This window comes from Bos indicus x Bos taurus, chromosome 19, assembly GCF_003369695.1.
Source record: "Bos indicus x Bos taurus breed Angus x Brahman F1 hybrid chromosome 19, Bos_hybrid_MaternalHap_v2.0, whole genome shotgun sequence".
Taxonomy (NCBI): Eukaryota; Metazoa; Chordata; class Mammalia; order Artiodactyla; family Bovidae; genus Bos; species Bos indicus x Bos taurus.
Genome location: NC_040094.1, coordinates 41,385,927 through 41,405,086, shown reverse-complemented (window position 1 = coordinate 41,405,086; position 19,160 = coordinate 41,385,927). Strand labels below are relative to the sequence as shown.

Here is a 19,160-nt window from a genome sequence, read left to right as displayed (position 1 = left end):
TCCCTGTCCTCTGCAGTCTCCTGGAGTTTGCTTAAATTCTTGTGCATTGAGTCCATGATGCCATCCAACCATCTCATCCTCTGGCACCCTCTTCCCCTGCCCCCAGTGTTTTCAGCATCAGGGTCTTTTCCAGTTAGGCGGCTCTTTGCATCAGGTGGCCAAAGTATTGGAGCATCAGCATCAGTCCTTCCAATGAATATTCAGGGTTGATTTCCTTTAGGATTGACTGGTTTGATTTCTTTGCAGTCCAAGGAGCACTTCCTGCACACTGGCAAATGCACTGTTTTAATAAGCCTTATGACAAAGTTACCAGAAAGATCTCCCCCTTTACAGAAGATGAATCTGATCTTGAAGAGGTTAAATGACTTGCCCCCAAATAGCAGAGCCAAGGTCTGCCCTGTGCCCGAGTCTTCAGCTCTTAAGTATTGAATCTCTGCGTTTTGCCTTCCTCACCTGTGACCAGGCCAGCTCTGGACCCAAACTTTAATTTTCACTTACAATGCAGGTGTTTCAGATGTTGGGCTCAGAAAATGCTAATTCTAACAAGGGTGGCCAGAATGGTGAAAGGACTCAAGATGTTGATTTGAAAAAAAGCAGACTTTTCTTTAAAAAAAAAATGGTTTTTGGTGAAGGGGCTGTGCCATGCGGCACCTTAGTTCCCAGACCAGGGATTGAACCTGAAACACAGTCTTAACCACCGGCCCACCAGGAATGTCCGCAAACTGGCAGTTTTGTCTGGCAAAGAGGAGAGGGTTGCTGCATGGTTTCAGGGACCAGAAGTGGGATAGGGAGTGGAAGCCACGGCCAGTCAATTTTCAGCTCAAGAGGAGAGTGTTCTAACTACCGGAGGTGTTGAAGGATAGGGTGGGCTGCTTCCAGAGAAAGTGGGACTGTCTGGCCAGGGAGGTGTTCTGGCCTCCATCCCACACAGAGAGAATCTGGGTGAATGCTGGCTGACAGTTACAGGACACCTCTTACATGCCAGGCATCTTCCATGACATGTTCGTCTTTCATCCTGTCAACCGAGTGTGCATAATCTCCATTATAGACAACGGTTGGCTTCAGAGAAGGGAAAGGCCCAAGATCACAGAACAAATCAGGGGCAGGATTTGTGGCCACCCTTCCTGAGCCCCTGTCATTCTTACTGCACTGCCTTCCTATTCAGAGAGATGTACTTTTGGATGACAGCTCAGTCCAGGTTTCAGCCCCACCCGTGAGAGAGTAAAGACCAGGCAGAGAGATAGTTACTGGTTCTGATACATGTGGGCTGAGCCAGACTGAAACGATCTCTCAAAGGGCCTGGCCTCAGAGACCCCCAGCTGTTATTCACTCTTCCAGCTTCCTCAGGGCTTTCCCAGTTATTTCTCAATAGCCAGAGCGGGTGGATAGCTTCCACTCACACTTCCTGTTTTCATCTGGAACTGGGCTTGGAGCACTTCCCACCCACCCACCCCCCTTTATTTTTGGCTACAACACGCACCACATGGGGATCTTAGTTCCCCAACTAGGGATCAAACCTGTGCCCCAGTGGATGCACTGAGTCCTAACCACGGGACTGCCAGGGAAGCCCCAGAGAGTCTTTATACAGGCTCTGGAGTAATGCCTTTGCTGCAGACTTGGCCTGTGGGCTGAGATATGTACACCCCAAGTTGAGAATGAGTGTTACATTTTTTTAAATGGCTGGAAAAAAATCAAAAGAATATTTTATCGCATGTAAAAATCACGAAAAGCCAGTGTTCATAAATAATTTGTTCAGGACTTCCCTGGTAGCCCAGTGATTAAGAATCTGCTTGCCAATGCAGGGAACACGGATTCAATCACTGGCCTGGGAAGATCCCACAGGTCGCAGGGCGACTAAGCCCGGGTGCCACGACTACTGAGTCTGTGCTCTAGAGCCCACAGGCCACAACTGCTGAGCCCACACACTGCAAGTACTGCAGCCTATACACCCAGGGCTTGCAGTCCAAGGCCAGAGTAGCCACCGCAGCGAGAAGCCTCTGCACTGCACCTGGAGAGCAGCCCCTGCTCGCTGCAACCAGAGAAAGCCCCCTCACAGCAGTGAAGACCCAGCACAGCCCAAAATAAATAATTTGTTTACATATTGTTTACGTAGGTCCCCTTTCAAGAAGGGCAGAAGCGAATAGTTGTAACCGCGGATATGGCTCACAAGTCTAAAAAACGTACTGTCAGACCCTTGAAGAAGAGTTTGCAAGCTGTGTACACAGGACACATGTACAAAGGGACACATAGAAATGTGCTCTGGAATGTTGTTTGCAACAGGAAGCCAGTGGCCACCAGTAAATTAATGAATTGTGGCCCATTCACACCACGTGTGCCTCCCCACCCTTCCAGAATAAAAACCCACGAGGAAAGGAGTTGGTTTTAGTCAATTGTATTCTTAGTCCTTGGAACGGTGCTGGGTGTGGGTTTAAACATGATTAGACTTCAAAACCCATATTGAGTGAAAGGAACTTCCTTTCAGGTGATACATCATTTGCAACGATTTAAAAACTCAAGACAATACCGTATGTTGTAGTAAAAGTAGAAAAGTGTAAACCGGAAGGCTACCCATTGAATTTAGCAGAGTGGCTGTCTTGAGGGAAAGATGGGCTTTAAACTTATCTCTAAAGATGGGCTTCAAACTTATGTCATGTTATTCTTTGTACTTCTCTGTAGTTTTCTAACTAAAAAACAAAACTGGGAGGTAGAGAACACAGTGAACTCTCCAAGCATAAAAAAAACACTGAATTTCTCCAGGAAAAGAAAGCCAAGCCAATGAGGATGAATTACAAGAAACTTCCAGATACTGAGCAGACAGAAAAATGGCCCATAGACTCAAGGTTGGTGAGAACCAGGAAATCATGACAAATAACCCCAACTCTGTGAACAGGATTGATACACTCTGATGCATTATCAACCAGGAAAGGGTCTGGGGCACTTTGGGCTGGTGGTGACTTCAAGACTGGTCATTTTGAATAATAACAATTACAACTAATTATCACACACTTTTGGCTGTGCTGCATCTTCGTTGCTGTGTGGGCTTTTCTCTAGTTGTGGTGAGCTGCGGCTACTCTCTAGCTGCGTCGCAAGCGCTTATTGTGGTGGCTTCTCTTGTGAAGCTTGGGCTCCAGGGCGCTTGGGCTTCAGTAGTTGGGGCTCTGAGCCCTGGGCAAAGCCTCAATAGTTGTGACACATGGGCTTAGTTGCTCTGCAACATGTGGGATCTTTCCAGGTGAGGGACAGAACCCGTGTCTCCTGCATTGGTAGGCAGATTCTTTATCACTGAGCCACCAGGGAAGCCCCAGAAAGTCATTTTAAAGGTCAGACAAAGTGGTCAAGGGCCAGAAGGACAGCAATGGGAGGACAAAAACCAACCAACCAGCAAGAAAGCAGAGCCACAGGCTGAGACTGGAAGGCTGCACACACCCCACAGAATGGGACCCTCACTTGGCGTCACACAGGCCAGGGTTCACAGCCCACCTAAGCCTGTCCTCACACCCTGGAACGGCGTGGGGGCGATGCTCAGTTAGTCCTCATCCTTCCTGGAAGGGAACTAAAGATCTATTAGATTTTTAATTGGCCTATAAAATGGGGAAGAGATTGAATCCTTAGAAAATAAAGTTTGGATGCAAGGAATGAAAGCAAGGCCAGTCTAAAACATGCCTCTGATGGGATTAGGGCTATCCACAGATGAAAATGCAGTGCGTGCATGCCAAGTTGCTTCAGTCACGTCCCACTCTCTGCAACCCTATTGTATGGATTGTAGCCCGCCAGGTTCCTCTGTCCAGGCAAGAATACTGGAGTGGGTTGCCATGCCCTTCTCCAGGGGATCTTTCTGACCTAGGGCTTGAACCTGCATTTCTTTTGTCTCCTGCATTGGCCGACAGGTTCTTTACCACTACCGCCACCTGGGAATATACAGCGGACCTCGCCTAACAAACAAGACTTTGTTCAACTCGGTGTGCTAAGCACTGGGCAGTCCTGGAGACACAGATATGCCTCAAGTTCTCTAAGAGTCTGCAATCTAGTTGGAAAGATAAGGCTTTCATACAAACGACCTCCTAAGAGAAGAATTCCATTATCAGTAAGTGAGTGGTTCAGAAGCTGGGAAGTTGAATCACTAAGAGGCAGGATGTCTGGAAGACGTGTAGAAATCAGCAAGGTGGAGGGACTTCCTCGGTGGTCCAGTGGCTAAGACTTCCCACTCCCAGTACAGGGGGCCTGGGTTCAATCTCTGGTCAGGGAACTAGATCCCACATGCCGCCACTAAGAGTTGGCATGCTGAGACTAAAGATCCCGTTTGTTGCAACTAAAAAAGACAGATCCTACAGCTGCAGTGAAGATCGAAGATCCCGTGTGCAGCAACTGAGACCCGTGCCGTGCTAAGTTGCTTCAGTCGTGTCTGACTCTGTGCGACCCCATGAACTGTATGTGGCCTGCCAGGTTCCTCTGTCCATGGGATTCTCCAGGCAAGAATACCGGAGCGTATTGCCATTCCCTTCTCCAGATCTTCCAGACCCAGGGATTGAACTGGTGTGTCTTATGTCTAACCTGCATTAGCAGATGGGTTCTTTACCCCTAGCGCCACCTGGGAAGCCCAGTACAGCCAAATAAATATATATAAAAAAAGAAAATTAAAGAAATCAGCAAGCTGGAGAGCAAGAGAGGGATTGCAGCTGAGAGGGAGAAACCCATGAGGCATCGTTCAGATAACAGAGCTGGCAGGAAGGTATGGCACAAGTACGCCCCAGGTGCCAGCCCGAGAACACGAATATCGCAAATGACCCAATGAGGGGAGCGCCACTGGCAGTGGCTGAAGACTTGGAGAGCCGGGTAGGCCCACTGTCTCACCATATGCTGCTGGAGCAGGTGGGCTGGGGGCCAGAGAGCCCCCTCATGCCCGACCACTCCTCCCTGCTCTCAGGGAGGAGCCCATCCTCCCCCCTCAAGGGCCAGCTGGGGAGGACCCTGCTCCCAACACGGTGCAGCCTTGCTGGAGACCCTTCTCTCCTCACTGAATCTCATCTGAGGGCCAGACTCTCACATTTTGTTTGATCCATTGCAAGCCTAGATTCCTAATTTTAGAGCCAGGAGGTCACTGAGTATAATCATTTATTTGACAGATCTGGCAAAGGGGCCTGAGAGGTTTAGAGAGTTGCCCAATTATTTGAGAGCCAGTTAGATGCGAAAGAGTAAACCCAGGCCCTTCTGACCCCAGATCAGAGTCTCTTCACCCAGCCCCCTGGCCGCCTCCTCATCTACAGCAGCATCAGGTCCTCATATCATGCCTGGGGCTGGCACTCCCAGGTCAGGAGAAAAATCTGGGCCTGTTAACACTGTACCTGTGAGGGCAAAATAGAGTAACTGGAGATACACAAGGAGCTTTGGAGAAATTTTTATTGTTTAAAAATCATAATTGAGGCTTCAAAAAACATACAACCTAACACATGTCCCAGTTCTGGTGCCCCACTCCCTGGAGGAGAGCGCTCCCCCATCGTGCTGCCCACACCACTAGCCAGGACCCTGCCCTGGGAGGCTGCCCGCCCGCCCGCCTGCCCCCGTGTGCTAAGTCACCGGCTGAGGAGGGGCCCTGGGATGAGGTGGGGTGACCGGCTCCCTGCACCCCTCACCCCCTGCACATAGCAGTCTGTGTGCCCCATGTCGGAAGAGGAGCCAGTTCCCTGGGCAGGGGACCCCCGTGGGGGAAAGACAGAGCCAGTCCCCACTCACCCCACCCCTCCCCAGCCCCCCAGCTCAAGGGAAGCTATCATCGTCGTCTTCTGCCATCTCCTTGGCAAACTCCAAGTCCTGCTGTTCCCGCTCTCGCCGCTCCTGGGGAAGAGGGCAGGGGGGCGGGGGCTGAGGACCAGCCGGGGGCTCTTGGTCTGCACCCAGCCCGACCCACCCAGGCTTTCCAGAAACTTCCCCTTCCACCCAAAGCAGAAAGCAGCTTACCTCTGCAGACTCCAAGTCCTTGTTGTAGGATTTGGGAGGAAACCTCATGGCCTGAAGCACAATGGAGAGAGGAGTGAATGAAGAGGAGGCGGGCACCTGGGTGCCAGGCAATGTACCAGACAGGTGACACTCCCCAGTTTAGTTTGCTGGGGGAGCTAGGCATGGTGACTAACGACCTGTGACACCACGTGATAAACACTAAAAAAGAAAATCCAGAGGGATAGACGACCGACCCTCCCAGTCAGGCAGGGAGGCGAACTGGCAGTGAGAAGGAGGAAGAACAGATGGCCTACGGGAGTGGAAGGAAGGGCATTCTAGGCAGAGCCATTCAAGGTGTGAGAGGTTAGGCTGGAGCTCAGTGGGGCCAGCTGGGAGAAGGGGAGGAGGGGCTGACGGAAGCGGTCCTGGGGAGTGAGGCTAGAGACACAGGGGGCCAGTCACAAAGGGCCTTTCATGCACAGCATTGGCCTGATTTCAGACACAGTGATATCCCTGGTCTCCTGGGGGGAGAGACCAGGAAAAACGGTGCCCGACAGTACCAGCACCTGACCCACAGGGGCTTAGGAGCCTTTTGTGGACCAAGATGGTGATCCTACCCTTTACACAATTCAGACTGCTAAGTGCCCCAAGACAGTGATTTCATCCAATCTCTACAACTCTGTGAAGCAGGCAGGGCAGGTAATACCTCACTATCAATCTCGCAGATGGAGACATAGAGACTCAGAGAAGGTAAATGACTCAAATTTGGCACCAAATCCAGAACCGTGCACTCTAAACCCCAGTCTGATCCTTCCTGGCAACCAGGCCCTTTAAGTCCACAGAGGCGTTGTGGTCCCACAAGCCAAGTCCTTTGCCCCTTCTGGCCCCCCAGTGTTTTAGAGACTGGGAGCTGGGCCCCAAACCAAGCCAGTCTTCTCTAGGAGCCTGTGGGTGTGGCAGCGTGCTGCTGCCCGGCTGGCTCTGCAGCTCAGGGCCCCTCACCTTGACAGACATGTTGTGAATATCCAGGCAGAAGGAGATGCGCTGGTGGAAGGCTAACTGGGGCTCACGGGTGGAATAGATGTCAATCATCTCCTTGGACTGGACGTAGCCCTTCTCGTGGTTGATGCTGGCCTCAATGACGCCATCTCGAATGGCCTGCAGGCCCCAAAGGGAGGAGAAGTCACCAGAAAGTCCATCTTCTAAGTCTGAGAACGTCCCATCTCATCTCTTTGTCCTCCCTGATCTCTCCTACATCCATCTGTGCACACACAGACACTCCCTCTGGCAGCTTCCTGGCTTCAATGTAAGCTGGGCATGCCACTGCTTTAGCTGTCAACCCCCTCCCGCCTCGTGCCCGAAACACCCCGTCTGTGGCCCCCGAACCAGGCCCACCTTGGCGACAATGAACTCTGCATCCTCTGGGCTATCAAGCTGCAGCTTCTGGGCGATGTCCGCCAAGGAGATGCGGGAATAGGAGAGGCTGATCATGCGCACACCTGGGAGGAGGGCCGCGGGGAGGAGAGGCTGGGCACAGACCCTTCACCCGCCCAGGCAGCCACAGCGCTGTCCCAGCCCCAGAGAAGCCGAGTCCCAGTCCTGCTTCCAGGGCTCCCTCAGACCCTGATCCACACTTGTCTTTTTTTTTTTTAAGTGATCAGGTTACCTTTTCTTTTTTCTAGTTTGGCTGCACTGGGTCTTCGTTACAGCGCAAGGGCTTCTCACTGTGGCGTGTGGGCTTAGCTGCCCCGCAGCACGTGGGACCTTTGTTCCCTGACCAGGAACTGAACCCGCGTCCCCTACCCTGGAAGGTAGATTCTGAAGCCCGACCCACACCTGTCTTGATGACGTTGTGCCGCAGTCGGATGATGAGGGTATAGGTCCCATCTGCTTGGAACTTCTCCCCAAACTGATCCAGGACCTGGTTGAACTTGGCTAGGTTTCCTGTCCTGACAGCTGCGGTGGGGAGAGGAGTGGGTCAGATGCTGCCCGTGGCACACACACCAGAGGGGACACAGTGCCAGGGGGCAGCACGCCCTGGGAGGGGACCAGCCTTACCCTGGGTCAGAAGGAAGTAGGGCATGAGTGAACGCTTGAGGGATGGTTGACGGAACTGCAGCCGGTCTGGGATCTCCCCCAGCAGCAACTCCACCACAATCAGAAGCTTGTGCACCTGGAAGGCAGAGGGCAGGGAGCCCCACAGGGTGGGAGGAGAGAACCAAGGGGGCTTCAACTCAGCCAGACACACTGGACAAGAAGGGACAGCGGCACTGGACTGGGCCCACGGAGAGGGGAAAACCCTCAAGCTGTGCTGCACGTGGAACCGAAGCTCTGCCTTGGGGTCTGACCCTTTGACTACAGCGGGCCCGCAGCTTCATTTCACTTGGCCAGTCAGTGCACAAGGCTCCAAAACGGCAAACCAAATTACAGGCTGGACGGGCAGGCTCTATGGCTCAGAACCCGCGAGGAGGCAGGCCCAGAGGCCTCGGTGATGGGTGCAAGTCAGCCTAAGGTGCTGGCTACGGAGGTGAACCTCATGTAAACTATCATCTGGGTAGAGGAAGAAGCACAGGAAAGGGCCTGCAGAGCCCTGGTGAATGAGCTGGGTATGAGGGACAGGGTTGCCTGGGAAACTGGGCCCCTCGTCCTGATGCAGCACCCTGCAAGGGAGACTGGGAGGAGGGGACAACTTCCCCCACAAGCAGGAGGGACAGGAGCACAGAGAGCTAAACCGTGGGCAAGCCAGCGTCACAAAGGAGGCCAGGGTTTAAAAACGGGGTGGGTGATGGTGCCCACACCTGGGCAAGGAGGGTCCTGCCTTCCGGGGTGGTCCCCGCGCTCACCACTACCCTGTCCCTCTGCGTACTCCATGAGTGAGGGGAAAGCCATGGTGATGGCAGAAATTAACATGAGCTCTGAGGATTCTTTTAAGCAATGGCAGACCGGTACTTTTTTGGCCACACCTTACAGCACGCAGGATCTTAATTCCCTGACCATGGACAGAACCTGTGCCCCCTGCACTGGGAGCACGGAGTCTTAACCACTGGATCATGAGAGAAGTCCCAAGCCTTGAGGATTCTGATGAAGCAGAAAAAGGAGGGAGAATGCCTCAGCTAAGGGGACAGGTTGGAGAAGAGGCCAGTGTACTTGAGGGGGTGGGAGGGCTGTCAGGTGAGATGCCTGGGGCACGACTCGGGACGCCCAGTTCTGAGTGCCGGGCTGAGTTCTGAGCTCGGAGACAGAATGCCAGTCTTTACTTGCTAGCTAGAAACGTCGAGTCTCTGGATTCCTCCTCCCTAGAACGGGTGTAATAACAGTACTACCACCTGAACTACCTGATCCACAAGACCCACAGTACTTTACTGGGTAGGAAATGGGAAAAATGTGAGCTTCCTGGACCAGGCAGACCGGCCAGGACCTCCACTGAGTCAGGCAGGGGAAGTTGGGCCGGCGGAGGGGAGGATGGTGACCGGCAGTGTTGGTGGCTCGAACAAGGGCACGGGCAACATCAGAGAGGAGATGACTACCAAAGCCGTCAGGGCGATCAACAGACGGCTCGGTGATGGGGAAGCTGGGGACGAGCCCAAGATGACCCAAGGCTTCTATGCAGATCAGGAGAGCAAGAAGGACCGTAAAGGGCACACAAGCGGGTCTGGACAAGGTGAGTGTGAGGAGCCAGCAAGTACCTTAATGGAGATGTTTGTTGAGAAGTGGAATTTGCAGGTCTGGGTTCGTGAGAGGGCTCAAAACTTGTATTATGAGCTGAACTGTGAACCCCAGATTTTTATGGTGAAACCCTAACCCCTGACTACCCCAGATTGTGACTGGATTTGGAGCTAGAATCTCTAAAGAGATTTATGAAGGGAATATGAAGTCATGTGAGTGGGCCCTAATCCAATTATGACTGGGGTCCTTACAAAAAGAATTAGAGATACAGATATGCACAGAAGGAAGACCATTTGGAGACAGCAGAAGATGGACAACTCCAAGCAAAAGAGAAGCCCCCAGAACAACTCAGCCACACTAACATCCTGAATTTGGACTTCTCACCTCCAGAAATAGAACAAAATAAATTTCTGCTGCTTAAGCCAGCCAGTCTTGCTACAGCAACCAGGCAGATTAAGACAGATTAATGGACTCTGGTGACGCATCGTGGAGGTGAGAGCTAAGCTGTGAAAGCAAATGAGATCCCCCAAGGCGAGAACGTGGAACAGTTACGGACGGCACACCTACCTGCTCTGCTTTAGATGCCACGTTAAAGTCCGTGTCTGTCTCTACCCATTCTCACGCTCCCCGTTTTTACTTAAAGCCGGCTCTCCACTGGGGCTCTCTAGCCCATCCCTCCTACCTCTCCCCAGGCCTTGGCTCGTCACCTATCTGCTTCAGCCTCTCTGGGTGGGAAGTTCCCCCACCTCTGCTTCTTCACCTCTCGAGCAGCCCTTCCACCTCTTTCCTGGCCCCTTCACCAACAGTCCATGGGCAAGACCTCACTCCAGCTCCCTCTGCTCCTTCTTGCAACCTGGGTCTACCACAGAAAACTCGAAACCTTATCCATCCACAGCTAAATCTGGTTTGAAAACACTGCTTTACCCCATGACACCTCTCCCTGGTGTGCGACACAGCCTGTATGTCAATTACATGCATTTTTACTGATTTTTAGAAGGTTTAGTGTGTGTCCTACATTGTAAGCAATCTCACATCCTGCAATGTACCTTATGTGTCTGAAAAACCACCCCTTTCTATGAAAATTCAACCCATCTTTCAAAAACCAGATCAAATGTAACTGTTTAAAGATTTCTTTATTTTACCACAACTGAATTCACCTTTCTCTGAACTGCTGAAATGAAACAAACCAGAGCTCCTACCACACTGAGCTCGTCGGTGTACATGCTCATCCTGCTCTCTTTCAAGGGCTAGGAGGTGTCTGTGTGTGTGTGGGAGCAGTGATCTGTGGCTAGGAAAGCTGGGTCCTAATTCTGGCTGCTAGGCTCTGTGATTTTACACAGCCTTCAAGCCATTCTGCTTCAAGTGTTCTGCACCCATCTCTCTGAGTGCAAATACCATTTCTAATCCTTCTTTTCTATCCCTCACAGTGCCCAGTATTAAGGTCAGCACTCAAGAAATATACTTGGGGACTGACAGCTCTGACATGGCCAAGGTTTACCTCCACCTGAGTCGGCCACCTTAAGGAGGGCCCTGGGTTCCCTGGCCACAGACACCACTGCTCCCAAAGGGACACCTGAGGGACTAGATAAAGAGTCCAGAGCTTATCAACACAAACAAGACCCTTGCGTGAAAAGACTACAGGATCTTCTGGGGAGTCAGGAATATTCTAAACCTACCTACCAGGGAGAAGACTGGGGATATACACTGCCAGAGGTGCAGGCAGTGTCTGCCTAAGGTGCCCTGAACAACGTTATGTGGAAACAGACACGTGATGCCACCTTTAGGGCACAAAGACAAAGTAAGGATGCCTTCCTGGCTCCTCAGATGGGGAAACAGCACTAACGTGGTATCAGATGAGTAAGGGGGTCAAAGGGGAGAGAGAGCTGCTGCTCACCGTCTGTTTGAAGCCGACCGCTGTGTGCTGAGGGGCCTTCCGAAGGGCGTTGGTCATTGTTCTTCGGGCCTCTGAGTACTCCAGCTGGATGGCTTTGATGCGCCCTGGGTGTGAGAAGAGGAGAGTTGATCAAGACAAGAGCATTATCCAAACCTTGGTCCCCCACAAACCAGAGCACCTCTTAGGCATCACGGGTACCACATTCTTAGCAAATTTGTGCCGAGTGAGCCTGAGACACCTCCCGGCTGGCGCGGGCCCTGCTCACCTGTGTAGTAGAGGTACCTTGCCCACTCATTGTTGTTGGCCTGCTCAGGAAACACAGACTTGGACACCAGCTTCTCGGCCTGGTCGTACAGGCTGTAGTGCAGGTAGTTCCGCAGCAGGAGGTTCAGCAGCGTGGCCTGCCCGTCTGTGTCGTGCCGCAGGGTGGCGGTCCGGAGCCGAGCGTGCAAGAAGCTGCAAAAAGGAGAGAAATGAGGTCAAGGCCTCAAATAACAACTCTGAACAGTCAACTAGTAGAGCACCAGTCTGGGCGCACAGAGGATGGAGCTCTGCTTAGAGAACCTGCACTCAGAAGGGGGAGACAGACAACTCTCATGATGAATAAGCGTACTGTGAGGATGACAAAGGGTGGGGGTGGGGGGTGACGCAGAAATCAGGGTAAGTGCGACAGGGGTGAGCAGGACGGGAGGGAGTTGTGCTTTCAACAGCCCGGTCAGGGCAGGACTCACTGAGAAGGCTAGAGTTAAGCACAGGCTTGAAGGACGCAGGGAGGAGGGCAATCTCGGCCGAGGGAGCTGTGCGCCCGGGGAAGAGCGAGGCGTCGGGGAGTGGGGGCCCAGACCCTAGGAGGCCTCAAAAGCTTTCATCAGGAGGGCTCTGGCTTTTCCCCGAGGGGAATGGGGAGCCACCACGGGTTCCAGGCAGAGGAGTGAAAGGCTTTCTAGCCTGTCCTTGTACTTTTTAAAAACAACCTTTTATTTACTTTATATTGGAGCACAACCAATTAACAACGCTGTGGTAGTTTCAGGCGCAAAACAAAGGGCCTCGGCCACACCGCCCTCGTACCTCGGACCCGCTGAAGAGTCTACCGTCCTCGTACCTCGGACCCGCTGAACAGTCCTCCCCGACGTGCGGTGAGAGGAGGAACCTGGGGGACAGGACTTAGCGGGCCAGTGGTCATCTCTGTCTCAGCCTCTCGAGCCCTCCCCCAGCTCAGGGCGTATTAACGGTCACCCCTACTTCCTGCTGGGCCCTTGACATCCCCCAGGCCCCAGCCCTCTGCAAGTCCACAGCTCTGACCGTGTTGCTGACCCCGAGGGCCACAAGCGAGACCCTTGGCCACTGGTACCTGCGCACCACATCCAGCTTATCCAGGAACTCATAGACCCGGGCATGATAATAGTAACACTTGGCAGCCACAAGGTCCAAGGCCCGGCGGTTCTGAGTGCTGATCTTCTGCATCAGATCATCAGAAATCTTCTGTGCCTGGGGAGGCAGCCAAAAGAGAGTCAAGCGGCAGTGCTTCAAAATTTAAACACGGAGATACCACACGGGCCAGCAAGTCCCCTCCTAGGCAGAGGTCCAAGAGAACTGGAAACATACGTTCACAGGAAAGCTTGCACACCAATGTTTGTATCAGCATTTTTCACAATAACCAGTAAGGGGAACTGGCCCAAGTGCTTATCATCTAATCAATGGTTAAACAAAATGTGGTATATCCATGTGATGAAATATTACTCCTCCATAAAAAGGAACAGAGTACAGATACACGCTACACCGTGGATAAACCTAGAAAACACTAAGCTACCGAAAGAAGTCAGACACAAAAGGCACATAGTATCCATGGGACACAAAGTATCAAGAGATTACTGGGCTGGGGGGAGGGGAGAACAAGGTGTGATTACTAACAGGTAAGGTGTTTTTCTTTGTGGGGGGCCGTGAGGGTTGGTGGGGTAGTGATTAAGCTTGTCTGGAATTAGACAGGAGGGCAGTTGTACAACCTTGTGAATATACAAAAAAACCCAATCAAGTGGGTGAATTATAGCTAAAGAGCAACCAATCAAACAAAAACCAACCAGTGGCAAAGCGAGGAAAAAATAAAACAGCAGACTGAGGCCTAAGACCTGTCACCTCCTGGGTGTGCCCCTGGGAGAGAAGCTGAGCCTGCCAGGGCAGCTGCCTCAGCTGGAGGCCGTGCTGGAAGAGTCGTATCCACAATGGAGCCTTTCAGATCCACAGTAAGAGCTGCCATTTATTAACACGTCGGGAATGCTGACTTTCTGCAGGTCACAAAAATACTTTGTGCCAAGTATTTTTTAAATGTATTATTTTTTTAATACTAATGATAAACTTGTGAGAATGGCAGTTCGTCTTATTTTACACACAGCTGGGAGAAATCAATTTGCCTAAGGTACAAATGGGATTTGACGCCAGGTCTTTCTGCCTCCAAATCTACTCTTTCCAAAGCATCCACTATCCGGGGACTGCGCCACAGAGAGGTACAGAGTGACCATGGCAGGCCTTTCCCAGGGCCGGAGCAGGAGTTGAGGGGTCTTCCTCAGATGTGGGGCTGGGCGCATTCTCACGTTGGGGAAGAGTCTGGGGGGCAGTGAATGACCCAATGATGATCTATTTCTTCACAAGAGGCCATCTCCCCCACTGACCCCATGCACACTGCCTGGGGCGTGTTAGTCACACGCTCTGGTCTTGGATACCTCTTTGTAGCGCTTGCTGTTCATCAGGAAGATGACCATGAGAAGCTGGAGGTAGGCTTCCACTTCAGGCAGGAGGGGAGCCGACGCAGCTTTTCCTGTTCGGGGACGGAACTGTAAATCGGCTTCTGTGTCCATGGGCTAGGAGAGGACGTGAGTTATCGTGGAAGAGCTCAGTCAGATCAATCAACCAGGAATTTCTTAGGCACTCACTATTATTTCAAGAGATTTACTAAGTGCCCACTGTGTGCCAAGATTTTTCTGGGTGCTGGGGATACAAAAATACTGAAGGGAGTCAAAAAGGCTGGCGATAAAATCAATACAGAAAAGGGTTGCAGAAGTATAACATCCTTATAGAATAGAACGGGGACAGAAAGGACAATGTAAGGACCCCTCAGAGAGCCTACAACCTAACTAGAGGTTAAACCACCATACTTGGAACCACTGCAAATTCTGTTTAATAAAGTGATATAATTCTAGAGATGAGATCACGAATAATGAGACCGGGAGTGCCCTGGTGGTCTAGTGGCTGGGATTCTTGGTTTCGCTGCTGTGGCCTGGGTTTACTGCCTGGTCAGGGAATTGAGTTACGCAAGCTGTGTGGCTTGGCCAAAAAAGAATAAGGAGACAAAAAAAATTTTTTTTGGTGGTAATAAAGAAATTTGGGGGGAAATTGACACATATATAGTATTTATTTTCAGATCTAGTCACTAAAACTGGAATAATGTGTAACAGATCAAAAAACAATCGTGGTGGGAGACTTCAGAGATGTACAGGTTAAAAAATATTCCAGGCAGGGCTGGGGGAGGGTGCTTTTCCCCCTTCCCAGACAGTAAAGTCTTACTGTCCACTCTGGGGATTTCCTGAGTTTTTCATCTATGAAACAGATTGTAAGCATATAGAATTTTAGGGAGATGAAGGTAGCTGAAGGGCCAATGAAGTTTAAGAAGGGGCAGGACTTGAACTGTACCATGGATGATAAGAGAAGTTATACAGTCAGCAAGGAAAAGGAGAGGTTTCTCCCGGCACGGAGACAACTACCACCAGCAAGCTAACGTCATCGACGTGCACTCTGTGCCGCACACGGTTCTAAGAGCCTCCCTGTCCTCAGCAACTGCCCCACAACGTGCCCCCGAGCTGTTCATCACATACATCAAATCAAGTCTCCCACCACGATTGTTTTTTGATCTGTTACACATTATTCCAGTTTTAATGACTAGATCTGAAAATAAATACTATATATATGTCAATTTCCCCCCAAATTTCTTTATTACCACCAAAAAAAAATTTTTTTTCTCATTATTCTTTTTTGGCCAAGCCACACAGCTTGCGTAACTCAATTCCCTGACCAGGCATTAAACCCAGGCCACAGCAGTGAAACCTAGAATCCCCCTAGAGCACAGGGAAGTTAGGTTCAACACCAAATGGTAAAGCTGGGGTTAAAAACTCAACCTTCCCCCCAAACCTGGGCTCTTAACCACTGTTCTCTTTTGGGTGGGGCCACACTGCAGGGCATGTGGAATCTCAGTCCCCCGTCCAAGGATCCAACTACAACCCCTGCTGTGGAAGCGAGGAGTCTTAACCACTGGGCCACGGGGAAGTCCCTTAACCACTGTTCTCTACATCCTCCATCGTGAAGCTTCAGAGGCAAAGAGATGGTAGAACCTTCTCCTAGGCCCTGTGTTGGGAGTGGTGGGAAATGAATGTAGTTGGAAGGGTCCTGATTCTCAGATCCTTTTCCTGACTCAGAATACTGACCCTACTGGGCAGAAGGATGGTCCCCCTGTTAGAGGGCAGATGAGGGGGCTGCTTTGCTTCGTGTCTCGGCTGTGGCAGGTAATAAGACAGGTCTCCAGGATGACACACAGCTACCCAGGGTGGAATGTGTGTCCCTGTGTGTCTCAAGCCAAGCCCACACTTCTGCGCTGGCCTGACTCCACTCACCTCTTCCAGGAAGGGTAGCAAGAAGTCTCGAGTGGCATTGTTGGAAGTGAAGAAGCCGTGCACAGCCTTGTACAGAACGTAGTGGTTGAGGCGGCGGGACGTGGAAGGCAGCATCCGTAGGGCCCGCAGCACAAACCGAGGCTCCTTGCCCGACACTGCCTTCTCCAGCTGTTTCACATGCTCCTTGATGTCTGTGGAGGACCAGGGGAGGAAAAACATGAACTGCAACTCCTCCTACCCCTCCACCACTCCAGCCAAGCAGTCTTAGGAAGCCGCTTACAAATGTCAGGATGTGGCCAGCCCCCTCTTTTACTCTAACAGGACTGAGTAATACTTATGGATGCCATATGCTAATTTTAAGACATAACCAAGAGACACAGAAAAATAAAGCTGGGTTGGAGAAGAAGTAGAGGGTGACATAAAAAGGAAAAAAACAAAACAAAACAATGAAAAACAAAAACACGTGGGGATTTAGCAGATCTTCAAATAGGAAAACACTTTCCAAATGCAAACAATAGGAGAAATCACGCACATACACACACAAAAGACTTAAAGAACTTCATAGAAAAAGAAACAAACAAAATCCTTCTAATAACTGTAGCAAAAGAAAAATATCTGCAACAAATGTGGCCAGAGATGCATATTCAATAAAGAGCTTGTATAAAGGATTAAATACAAATGAGTATGAATGGTCAATATGAAAGAGGCATGACAAATAGACACGAAAAATGTTTCAGCAGTATTCAAATAACCACAAATGAAAACATTTTTCAATAACCATTCTAACAGTATTTGAAAAATGATAACATACAGAGTACAGGGGTGACCAGGACATTTCTGTTTGCATAATGTAAATCAGTACAGTTTTCCTGGACATATCTACCAAAGACCTTACCAATATTTACCCTCTCAACTCAGGGATCTATACTGAATAAGTAATTATAGAAATAGATCAAATACGTGGGCAGAGATGACGGCTGCAAAGCTATTTATAATGGAGGAAAATGGAAACAAATGTCCAGAAATAAGGGAGCACCATCAATTGGTAGCTTCTCAGTTTCCCTTGTATTCATATTCCTTTGTATTAGAATAGGAGCTGATGCAGTCAACACTATCACATCCTCAAACCACCACCTAGGAGCGTAACTTTGCTTATTTCAATGTTTTTGAGCTAGTATCTCATGCAGTTACGCAGAGAGAAAATCCAATAAATAGTCCTCTCCTACTTGACCCAGAAGTGGGCAACAGCACCAGGGTCACAGTGGGGAGTCTTCACTCTACCCACTCCAAATATGGACAGGATGCTCTAAGTTGGAAAAGTGAAATATAAACTTGGAGAAACAAGAGGAGGTGGAAACTGAGAACAGGCACCAAGGAGAAGAGAAATGGGGGAATTGGTATATAGTTTAGGTGGGAGGTGAGTATCAGGAACTCAAACAAATGACAACTAAAAAGTTCAAAGTGTACCATGTGTTTAAACTCTTTAGAAACAGAGCAGGAGTAAGGGTTTGAAGGGAGGGAAAAACGAGATAGGATCGTTTGGGCAGTTCAATTAGAGCAACGAGGAAGCAAGATACTAAGCAGAAAGGGCTCTCTTAGCGGAGTTTGCTAAAGGTAGTGAAGACAACAGCAATCATTCTTAAAACACAGGGGTCAGTATTCTGTGTTATCCTTATCCCCCTTCAAAGATAAATACAGACACTGGTTTTTGTAGAGATCAGTCATGCATTGGGGTCACTAGAATCAGTCTGATGAGATATAAGTGGAATAATAAGGTAAGAGGAGAGAACTTAGAAGAGGGAGTCTAAGGGCCCGGTGAGACCTAGTTCTAGATGCAATTCCCCGTGGAGGGAGGGTGTGTGAGAAGGGAGGAGGCCAGAGTCTAGAGAGACTGTTCAGTTATCCGGGCCACGGTCGGGAGTGTCAGGGTAGCGGGAGCAGGCACTGGGGGTGATCCCAAGGAACCCCCAAGTCACGGTGGTGGAGGCTACGCTGGGGTCCCAAGGAGAGGCTACACCATCGGGTGCTGTCACCCGTGATCAGGGCACGTCCCCGGCCCAAGCTCTCGTACCCTCCAAGGTGACGGTGTCCAGCTCTCGCTGGGAGTGCTCAGCCGCCGCAGCCGCCGTCTTGCCAGCAGTCTCCCCGGTTGATCCGCCACCCGCCGCCGCCTCCTCTTTCATCTCCACATCCTGGGGGGCCGGGGGCGGCGGTGGTTCTTGTTCCCCTCCGCCGGGCGGCGGCTTCGCCTTGTCCGCGCCGCGGCGCCGCGCCGAGCCCTCCTGCTTCATGGCGCCCGGGGTCGCGGCCTAGTCCGGGGACCGAGGCCGGGGCCTCGCGTAAACCCTCGCACCGGAGACCAGGAACCGAGCCGGGCCTGCACACGAGCGCGGGCTCGCGTCGGGCCGCACGATGACGGAGCAGCTGCAAACCCCTTCCCGGCGCTGGGCCTTCTGGGAAACGACAGGCCGGGCTGGTCGATGGCCGAGTCATCAAAGGGGGAAAAAGTCAACCACCGAGACGCATGATGGAGGCGGATTTCCACGGAAGGAGCGGGGAGGAGCTTCTTTGCGTCTGTAAGGCTTGTTTTGGCGTGCTGCACTGTGTTGATTTTCTTGCTTGCTTCTCTCGATTGCACTTCCGTGAATGTCCACGAGAGGTCCACAAGCGGTCACCTCAGGCTCCAACTGGGTTACTACGGAGCACCCCACCCCGCGAGGAGTGCGTAGGACCTACCGGAACGCAGGGCGTTTTGACGCCATGAGTTGTTGGGCGGGTTTCATGCTTAAACTCGCTCAGTTTGCCCCGGGCGGGATTCACTTTCGAGATCCACGAGGCTGGTCCTCAACCGTAGCCCGGTGCATCGGGCACGAGAGAAGAAAAGAATCTGAGGAGGGTTGTGGAGCTAGGCTGTTGTTCAGTCGCTCGGTCGTGTCCGATTCTTTGCGACCGCATGAACTGCAGCAAGCCAGGCTTCCCTGTTAATCTCTGTCTCCTGAAGTTTGCCT

At 51.3% G+C, this 19,160-nt stretch overlaps 1 protein-coding gene across 1 annotated transcript; it reads right to left on the bottom strand.

Moving 5' to 3' along the window:
- Positions 1–5,379: 5,379 nt before the first annotated feature.
- Positions 5,380–18,613, bottom strand: PSMD3 (proteasome 26S subunit, non-ATPase 3). The gene is made up of 12 exons (XM_027516946.1): positions 18,224–18,613; positions 16,153–16,343; positions 14,212–14,349; positions 12,846–12,982; positions 11,760–11,950; positions 11,495–11,598; positions 7,993–8,107; positions 7,771–7,890; positions 7,330–7,433; positions 6,937–7,092; positions 5,956–6,006; positions 5,380–5,832 (listed from the first exon to the last, which is right to left on the bottom strand). Exons 1-12 carry the CDS (start codon positions 18,441–18,443, stop codon positions 5,755–5,757), a joined length of 1,605 nt encoding a protein of 534 aa, XP_027372747.1. The 5' UTR covers positions 18,444–18,613; the 3' UTR covers positions 5,380–5,754.
- Between the last annotated feature and the right edge of the window lie 547 nt (positions 18,614–19,160).

Bases quoted from the DNA above. Each gene is read 5' to 3' on its own strand.
- PSMD3 (XM_027516946.1), bottom strand. From the start codon at position 18,443: ATGAAGCAGGAGGGCTCGGCGCGGCGCCGCGGCGCGGACAAGGCGAAG. The intron at 14,350-16,152 runs GTGAGTGGAGTC...GTCCTCTCCTAG, and splicing joins TGCTACCCTTCCTGGAAGAG to CCCATGGACACAGAAGCCGA. The intron at 12,983-14,211 runs GTATCCAAGACC...CTGCCTCCCCAG, and splicing joins ACAGCAAGCGCTACAAAGAG to GCACAGAAGATTTCTGATGA.